Source organism: Strongylocentrotus purpuratus, unplaced genomic scaffold, assembly GCF_000002235.5.
Source record: "Strongylocentrotus purpuratus isolate Spur 01 unplaced genomic scaffold, Spur_5.0 spur5_scaffold_15, whole genome shotgun sequence".
In the NCBI taxonomy this organism is placed as follows: Eukaryota; Metazoa; Echinodermata; class Echinoidea; order Camarodonta; family Strongylocentrotidae; genus Strongylocentrotus; species Strongylocentrotus purpuratus.
In genome coordinates this window covers 29737787-29748185 of record NW_022145600.1, presented here as the reverse complement: position 1 = coordinate 29748185, position 10399 = coordinate 29737787, and the positions used below count along the sequence as shown (strand labels likewise).

General features: G+C 40.5%; 1 protein-coding gene across 1 annotated transcript; it reads right to left on the bottom strand.

Moving 5' to 3' along the window:
• Positions 1-27: 27 nt before the first annotated feature.
• Positions 28-5739, bottom strand: LOC115924219 (mannosyl-oligosaccharide glucosidase-like). The gene is made up of 2 exons (XM_030986142.1): positions 5141-5739; positions 28-4203 (listed from the first exon to the last, which is right to left on the bottom strand). Exons 1-2 carry the CDS (start codon positions 5735-5737, stop codon positions 2311-2313), a joined length of 2490 nt encoding a protein of 829 aa, XP_030842002.1. The 5' UTR covers positions 5738-5739; the 3' UTR covers positions 28-2310.
• Positions 5740-10399: the final 4660 nt, after the last annotated feature.

Below are 10399 nucleotides of genomic sequence, written 5' to 3'. Positions count from 1 at the left end.
ATTCATGTTTTTCTATGTAGTACCTCCACACTTCGGCCACTACTCAAAATAAATTATGGAGAGTACATTATTACAAGTCCTCTAATATGAAAATACCATCCAGAGTCATACATTTTTGAAAAATTGACATTTTAGTGACTTTTTTGTTGGAACAGATGGAAAAGTTGATCACCACAACATCACAAAGACGATACCAATTTAGGATCATTCAGCCTATTGGAAGAGCCCATACCTACAGTGATCGCAACTTTCAAAAATTCATCAATTCAAACAAATCCAATTTCATTCAAATTTTCACCAGTATGCTTCTTTAGAATAGTTTGCTATCAAGTTAGAATTTCTCTTTAACATACAATGTAAGGTCAATGCCCTTCTAGGCTCGAAACAAATATGATTTCTATACACACTTTAAACACTAAGGCACATACTCGTAACGTGAACATTAAAACCTGACTCTGGTTTCAAGCTTTTGTCCAAAATTGGGTTTATCAAAGGAAGTTATCTGAGCTCTTATTTTAATTTTTTTTTGGTCAAACATGATCTTAGAACCCCAGGTCAGGTTTAACTGAATTAGTAAAATATTTACATTTAGAAGAGAATGTTATACCTAAAACCAGGAAATGAAAAGTAACATAATCTACTATATGTCTTAAGCCCACCGCACACTATATAATCATCTTCATGTGATCCAATTTTCAAAGAAATGACAATAGAACTATAAACAAATAAGGTTTCCTGATGTAGCTTCTAAATAATGATAAAAATATTAAGGAGCAGAATTGTAACTTGTGCATTTATAGTGTAGTGTGCAGTGGGCTTTGGATCTCATGTTTAAATTTAAGCTTTAATATGTAAATGGCTTATGTAAATGGCTTATGTAAATGACTTATGTTTGGGCGTTGTAAGAACATGTTCAAGGAGATGTAAAGATCTTACTTTTGGCTTGAATGTCATTGTGAAACTGAAAGTAGCATCTTAATACCCCAGCTACACAGTCTAAGCTTGAAGTAGGACATTTTGTTTGTCTTAATGTACTTCTCTTAAGAAATGATGAATCAAATACTGCTGTAATTAGCTGTGACAATGCAATAATGAGAATGGCAAGGCAGAAATGCCAGATAAAATCTGGCATAGAGTCAGCTGAAATGCAATTACAGAATGAAATTATGGAGAGTGAAATTTCACAGACAATACCACAATAATGCAGACTATAAAATTAATCATATAAATTACATCACATACTGGGGGTTTCAAGAATGCTGAAAATTGGCTTATTCACTCTTAATACACTTTTAATAGGGTTCAAGCATATATCAGGTACCCGTTTACACCTGGAGAGTGCCAAATGCAAAGAAATGTCTTGCCAAAGGACGTTGGTGCTGGGCTGGGTTTCAAATCCTCGACATCATGATTAAAAACCAAGTGAACGGACCACTTCACTTTTCCATGACACCACTTAATTTTCAACACTAACCCAATGCAAAGGAAAAGAAAAGCAATTAGAATTGCACAAGTATGGTGTAAACTACATTTATGCAGAATGAGGGTCGAGGGATAACATACTTCATATGCAAACTACATGTGAAGGGACGTAGTAACGTGCTTCTAATACAGCTATCAACAAACTGATTTAGACATAGAAATTAACCAACACTGCACAGCTCTAAACAAGTACTATCACAATGAAATCTGAATTTTAAAATTTGACCAAAATATATACACATCTTGCTCCTTATAGCTATAATGGGTCTGAAAATTAAATTTATCAAATTTCAACGGGCAGGCTCCTTCCACAGTAATTAATTCCACAAAACAAACAAAAACATCAATAGTACAGACCAAACACTTCCAGTGGTCTATGACTGTGTCTACTTTGATGAGCTACTAGTAACAAGTAACTAGTGCATGTATCCAGAATTTATCTTACACATTGAAAAAGTAAGCTTCGATATATTAAATTCCAAACAAAAGAGAAAACAATGCTATCTTCAAACTGGACCTAAGATGTACTAGTACAACCCACTAATACAACACACATACCGGTATTGTCTGTTTGGAGCAAGAAAAGCGTTAACTCATATAGTTAATGCCGTTCTGGCTCTCATCAGTCATCAGTCATTTCTTATCACCATGCAGAGAACAGTTTGGGCAAGTTTCATGATTAAAAAGATCACATCACATGATGAATTCAAATTCTATAACATAATTTTGATTTAGAAATGGATAAAATCAAGACACAAATAAATATCTGGAAATGATCATTTCAGAAATTTAGAAAGCAAATTTTGCAACAATATTATTACCAATTGTCTAATATGATTCGGACATCATTAAAACAACAAGAGCTGACCAACCAGTGAATGGGTGACACCCTTGCCCTCTCCCAGATATATCATTGTAATTCTCCCACACATATCCTGACCTATTATATTGCTTTATGATATTATTGATGATGTTTGCCCTGAGTTCGCTGTACATCTCTTTAGCTGTAGCGGCATAAGGGCCGGGTACATTGGCATAATGATGCAAGGCACGCACAGCTAGGTAATTGACGTTGATCCACACAGCTCCGCGCCAGTATGGTGCATCGTGTTCTGTGTTGTGTTTCATGTACAAGGGATCGCTCTTTGATAAGGATCGAAGACCGTAATTGGTCCACAGTATATCTGGGTTTTTCATGTCGGTGAGAGTCTTCCCGAGTCTGTCAGAGTTGGGGTCCAGGATCTGAAGAAGGAATGGGAAGAGGCTGACGTAACCAAACGAATTGACGTACTTGTTGGTGGGTCCGACTTTGGATTTGACGACACGAACCATCTCCATCTGCTGGGCCGGTGGTTGACCTGGCTGACGGGGTGGTGGATGGGGGCGCTCTAAGACGACTCGGGTCGTATGGTTCCCAAAGTCACTGAACATCTTCGCCTTTGGGGACCAATGGAGCTTATCTAGGAGAGCATTGTTAGTAAGGAGCTGCAAGGTATGCTCGTAGTGAGCATAGGGTAAACCAATGGTCTTGCCAATCTCAACCATCACGCTTGAAGCCAATGCCATCCAGCAACGCAGGTCAATGTGCCGTTCTTCATTTGAAGGGTGCGAGGCTCGAGGGTAATCGTCAAATCCGGAGGTCAGTGTCTTGGGATTTAACTCACGATTTGTCTTGCTTTCACGACCCCTCCAACGATAGGATGTTGGGACAGGACCATACTGGGTTGTGTTGAACCATTGGTACCATTTATCTAGCCTGGGGTAGATATGCTTCAGGAATGAGACGAACTCTTTTTTCGGGATGACGGATGATCCATCTCTTAATAATGACTGGAGGGGAAGGAAAAATGTAGGAGGGTTAGCATTTGTATCTTGCTGCACTACAAACTCGGCAGGCACTTTACTCCTGGCCTCAGAGTCCAGAATCTGCTCTCTAGGTATCCAACCATCTGCATTCATCAAATCAAGCCAGTGGCCTATGATGTCAATGCTGATGTATGGATTCCACTTGCTAATCAAGAGATTGTGAAACCCTTCATCCCAGAGAAAACCTCGAGGAAAGAAAGACCTGGAAGGCACTGCAGTGTAGAGAGGAGCTTCCCAGTAAGCCACAGGTTCTGTATTATGCTTTGATTTCACAATTGAACTCCCATAGAAATATCCGATACCTCCTATCATGTTACTCATTGTTGCTTTGGCAAAGGCAACTTCAGAAGGTCCGTACCCTTTCCCAGTCAAACTAAACTTCTCTTCAAACAGCTTGTTGAAATCGTCGCTGTAACTCTGCACGAGACTTGTCAACTCTGAACCGGCAAGCTCCTTCCCCCTGTTCATTTTGCTTCCAGACTCGAACACAACATCCATGATGTATGGAGGTGCCACAGTCACCTGATACACGATGATGTTGGCTGTCTTGTCAGGTGACGCTTCAATCGTTTGCTGATCATTCCCAACCAGACCAAGAAGCTGGGTCTTCTTCTTGTGATACTTGAACCGACGCGTAACGAGGTCCTTGATGGCGTGGAGCCCCGGTGTGTAGGACACCAGGTAGTTGTTCATCTTGACCTTGGTTGATTGCGGGAAGCGAAGAACAAACTTCCCAAGTTCTTCAGTGGTACCCTTGATGCCCTGCAGTTGGTTTCCATTCAAGATTGGCTCAATGGATCCCTGACCATCCAGAGCAAAGTAGAACAGGAGACTCAGCGCACTCTTCTCCTTTGCCTGCAGGATCAATGATACAAAAAGAACATCTTTTATAAATGTAATGCTTCCTGGGAGAAATTTCAATTATTTAAACATATTTGTGGCTTACACCCAGTAAATAAGATTGATTGATCAATCTATAATTGAAAAACAATTACAGATCAATTTTCGATTACAGATCGGTCAATCCATCTTATTTACTGGGTTTAGCCACAAATATGTTTAAATAAAATGAATATCATTATTAAATATTTCACAGGGTTCCCCCAGACATTCGAGTACAATATTCCAAGACTATCCACGATTTTCTATGACTCGTTTTTGACCTTTTCCATGACCAGATGGGTTGCGGCATCAAAGCGGCCTAGAATACCATGCAGTGATATTATTGCATGTTTGTGATGGTCTCTGCCTTCCTCTCACAATTTCTGGTACTTTCCCTGACTTGGAGAGATTTTTGGTCATTTTCAATGACCATGCAGAACCCTGATTTCAGTACTAGTAATTCTTTTCTGTGTTTACATAGTAATTTTGAAATGTCCATCTGATTTAAAGGACTACAGGATTAGTACAAAGCCGAACAGTATGCTCGTTGCAACATCACAACATATATATATATATCTAGGCAATGAAAATTATTTAATACAAACATGATCATCAATTAATGAGTTAATATTTTAAAAAGCTACAAACTGAAAATTCTTGTTCAACTGTCTTTAGACTTTGTCTAGTTTAGCTCCTGATCATGAAGTGTAATTTGTTTAATCTTAACTTTCGTCTTGTTTTGAATAGGTGCAGTAGGACGTAATATTGACAGTTGTATCTAACTTTACTCTTGTGCAGATATAATCTTACAATTACAGACATTACTCATTTCAATAATAAACTCAGCACAAACAAGATCATTGACTTGTACTACTAGGTAAGAGGCAGCTAGGTTTAACCAACTACTTACAGCATCTACTCCATCTTTGTATCGGGCAGAAATAGAAGCTGACCAGTCTCCTCCATGGGCACCACCTCCACTTTTGGCAAATGCAGTTTTGATTTGAAGTGGACCATCGAAAATATCTTGAATTCCAAAATTGACTCCATCATGTTCAAGCCAGCCATACTTGTCCAACCCATCCCCTTGTTCACATGTATGCCTGAATTTGAGATCTGGATTTTGACTAGGCGAGGTAGGTTGTTGGAACCACATTAGTCCCGCAACAGGTGATTTCGGAGAGCGTGTTTTTAAGCCAAAGTAGACGCCGGGGCGGTAGGTGCCCCAAAATCGCCCGGGACTGTTGGCGGCGGAACTGGCATCGTTAGCGATGGTGAGAGGAGCACTAAGAGGAGTCTTCACTGCAGATCTGAGGACGTGCTGATACCACAAAAGCATGAGTGGTACACTAACGATTAGAGAGGTCAAAAGAAACACCAAGAAATTCTTAGAAGTTGATTGCGTCTCATTATTGCGAGACTGCGCCCCGTTTCCAGACTTAGCATGCTTAGTTTCCCGGCTGCGAGCCCCTCCCCCTGAATCTGCTATCCGAGTTCGGGCAGCCATGCTCATACTAGCCTTTTGACAAGGCCTCGTGACTCTAAGCGGCTGAGATGAGTCTAGATACCCGGAGTGAACGCGCGACCGAGTGACGGAACGTCACGAGGCCTTTTGAAAAGTGGGTTTCACTGCTGCGCATGAATTATTCATAGATAACATGCCAATACGCCTACTTTGGATTTATTGACCAATCAGAACGGCGATCTCCCAGTTGGCTTCGTTCGTGATTCGTTCCATGTAGAGGTCAGTGGTCTTAGCACGTACGTAATAGTTCATAGCATGTAGGTCCATGTTCGCACTACGTAGAGTTTACTGTGTGTGTGTGTGTGTGTGTGTGTGATGGATACTACTATGCTGACGTCGTGCGAGGATACGTTCGCTGAATGAACGCTCCATTTTCTGGAGCGAATTCTAGTCGGAAACAATGGTTAACATAAGAAATCCAAATCAGATTGATAAAGGCCACTAGGATGGGCTCCTCGCTCTCGCGTTCACTTGGGTTTGCGCGATTAGTCTCGTTTTAGTCGCTCGGCGTCTATCAGACAAGTGGCCTTGTTTAAAGGCTATGCTCATACCCGTACCCGCTTGTTTACGTTGCTTCGGCATCTGCCGCTGGTGACCGGCCTGGTTCGCCAGGTTTCATCAACAAATTTCAAATCTTGGAACGATGTGGATCAACAATTCGTGCCCACTCTAACATAACATTTTGCAGCTCCAAGGCCAAGGGCAAGGCTGATCAACCAAGCAAGCCAATTCAAAACTGATAGGCCTGGCCCTAGTGATACTAGTCTAGTTTAACTTTAAGGTCAATCAAGGTGACGACGCCGTTGTAGAGAGAGCTAGAGACTAGTCTTGTAGCCAAGCGCAGCTTTGGCCACGTGTATTTGTGTAGTCTCAAATTCGGGCGTATGTCATGTCACACGCAACATGTTTGAAGAAAAACAAAATCACATTTGTTCCCCGGTCCAAACTTTGATTACATCTAGAATGCTATATGTATAGATTATTGCATAAATCATTTTTTTGTAAACGATATAACTTTCCATTTCAATGAACAACATAATAAGTTATGTTTGACCGTATTTGTACTGATGTTGTTATAATTCTCAGTATATATATATATATATATATATATATATAAAAAATTAAAAAAAACCTGCGCATGTCCTCTCGGTTTCTCCGTCGGCTATAGATGTGAAATCAATGATGATGAATTTGATTGATTTAATTATTTATAATCTTTTGTCAGGGTAACCCATTCACCAATATACATAGTGGTCTTCCATGCTTTGGGGCCCTGAATAAACATGAACATTTTACACAAAAAGGTAAAACAGAACAGTACATTTAGAAAGATATAACACAGCAATAAAAGACGTGGCACATATAAAAACATAAGCGTCTGTTTCGAGGAATCAACAAGTCGTATGTATAAAACTTGGATTATTTCGCATCTGCAATAAATAAATAAAATACATAATCTTTCGTGTTTCCTTCTTTTGACTATAAAACTTTATTTAGCGTGTTAGATGGCGCCATTTCCCTCTCTGCGTTCAGACACGTTCATTGTATTGAACAGTACTTTTGCAGCAAAGTCGTTTTGGCCCCGCCCTCCTATAAGATTGATCGGAAAGATCATCACAGTGATAGTTCAAGTTCAAGTTTATTTGTCTTTCTTCTAGCATGAGTGTAATACAATTTAACAAATTTGTAACATGTAGAGTAGCATTTAAGTGAGAAAAAAAAGAAGATGAGGAGACCTTAAGAAAAGCTTAGCTTGTTGAGGTCAGGTCCCTCAGACCAATATCATATAGACCAAAAAACAGCCTGGATATATAATAATAGATTAATACAAGATAATTATGTTCGTTAAAGGCGCTTAAGTACAAATTAATAACTATAACCATAAAGGGTGATGAGGAGAAGAGACTATAATAGGGCGATAAGAGTGATAATAACGTGGGATATAGAAATGGAGAGAGGGGCGGGAGAGAGAGAGAGAGAGAGAGAGAGAGAGAGAGAAGGGGGAGAAAGAAAAAATGGACAAACTATCGCTGTAAGCTGAAAGCTAGCTACAAGCGAGACTGAAAGGAAAGAAAAGGTAAGTTGGCAGTTGATAGGCCTTCTGTAATAAATTGAGGAACGGATCAAGTTCAAATATAAATCACGGCAGCATTACAGTTGCCCGGAGGGGGGGGGGGGGGGTGGGGCGGCGGGGGGGGGGGGGGGCTCCATGTTGACTTAGTGGTGCATGAGAATTAATTTTAAATTAAGCAAAGTATATGAACCCGATCTGGATCTATTAGTATCCCTAACCTGTCGGGTATTGATCTTTCCTTCTTTAAAACTAAAAAGGTAAAACTAGAAAATGATACAGAAATTTGATGTGTATTTCATTTGATTTTTTGATTTTTATATTCGTATTATGTAAATTCATTGATTTTTTTTTATTGTTTGATTCGGTTATTTGTGATTGGACTGTTTCATTTTGAATACACCTCTATGATAAACAACATTCGTGATGATCAGCTAGGATTCATCCCACAAGTGCTAAATAAATTTTAATGAATGAATAAATATTTGAAAATTAGTAAAACATCGCAGTTACCAAGCGACTGACATCGGACTGACATCTTAATTATTTGTATCGATGGAATTCGGAAGACCGGACATCGTGGCTTTCTGGCTACAGACGTGGAAGAGGGGACCACGGCCCGTTGGAATGATCGGAAGGGGATGCATGACATGATGGGGGGGGGGGGGGGTGCTTTATTATTATTTTGTCCCGTTGATCGAGAATTTGGAGTAAGAAAAAGGGCCCTCGTTCGGTATTCCCTTCGTCATGCCTTGCTCCCACCCCATATACCTGTAGTGAACTGTTTAGTATTGCTTGGTTTCAAATTAAAAAGATAAGTAAAATATCCCTATATGACTCTAAATAAACTTGAGAATGTTGATGTACCTCTGCCCATTATGTATACTGGCTATATTGGCGGAGCATGGGCACGTGCGGCATGCGGTCATAATGAATCCTGTTTTCTCCCCTGTCATCTCCTTTTCATTTTTCGCTCTCATTTCCTCACCCCCTCTGCATTCTCTCTCTCTCTCTCTCTCTCTCTCTCTCTCTCTCTCTCTCTCTGTTTTCTTTTGTTTTAAATTATGACAGACAGACGCGACGGAAGCAGTTTGGGATGGGGAGGGGGGGAGGCAAACATTCCAGGGGGCTCGATCACCTTCCAGGGGCAGTCCGTGGCGTAATGAGCAAAAACGTAGTTTGGGGGGAAGAAAAATCTGCATCATGCCACCACTTTAACTTGTTACATAGGCCCCGGGGAACGTTTTTCAAAGTGGAGTATTGATCAGGAAGAGCGTAGCGAGCGAAGTGAGTGGAGCGTAAGGTCCAGTGGGGTCCAGGGGCTTTGCCCCGGCGGGGGCCAAGGGCGGAGCCCACGGAACCTCAGGGTTTTTAGGCATTGAATTACGGTCAGATAAGCAGATCTAGATACCTCATTTGTGACACTGGAGTGGCAGGTGGCAGGTCACTAATTGGCGGGGGGGGGGGGGTCCAGGGGGTTGTACCCCATGAAGCTCAGGGGTTTTAGGCATTTAGTTCAGATGAGCATCCATGCAGGGGCCCGCCTAGCATATAGGGCCCTTGGTGGGGTACAGGGGGCAGAGCATGCACCGGCTCAGGGGTTTTATGTATTTAATTATGGTTAGATGAGCATCCAGGAGCTCTCCTTAGGGCCCTCATGGTGGACAGAGTCCAGGGGGCAAAGGAAGCTCATATTTTGAAAGCTCACTTTCAGGTCACTCATTCTTTCCTTCTTTTTCTCCTAAACATCCTTTGTCAAAATTGAGAGGGGCTCGAGCCCCCGAGCCCCGCCGTTCTGCAGGCCCTGGCTTGAAGGCTTCTAAATAAGCATATCTTTTGCCTGACTGTAAATTTGGGAATTTGTAATTTCCAACAAACGCATACCATACAATACAATATAGGTAATTTACAAAAAAAATTGAGAAAAATCTCAGAAAATCATGTTATTTCCTCAACAATTGTAAATCACCGGTATCGAATTAGAAATAAACCCCCATCAGTACCCACGACTTCAGGGGCTCATGTCTTCTCACCCCTATAATATATTTAAAAAAAATATATATATATATATATATCTTTCCCATCCTCTCACAATATTTCAACGATATACGCGTATTGCTAATACAAATTCATCGATTGATAAATATAGGGCATACAGAATGATTAGAAATTTTAATTCCTGATTATTTTTATGTCATTCAATTAGACCTCTAGTCTGGTTTTATCTTTTTTATTTTTTTTTTAGTTTAATTTTGTAATATTTTTTTATACTCCTTTACTGCTGCTTATTTTTCGGGGGGGGGGGAGGGCAAAATGCGTTTTGCCCCCCCCCCCCCCCCAACTTTTTCGTTGGGAGGAGGCGAGGCACTCAAATTATGAATAACTGTATCTAGTAAGTTTCTGCGCAAACTCTGAACTTTCAAGACGATCCCTTGACACAATACTACTACAACTACTACGAGGTATGTCGCATATGCGGGTGTAAACATTATAATCGCAAACTACATCAATGATTTAAATACAAATTTCCCCGCCTTTTAAAACAATTTTTCAATTGAAACGTATACAAATAT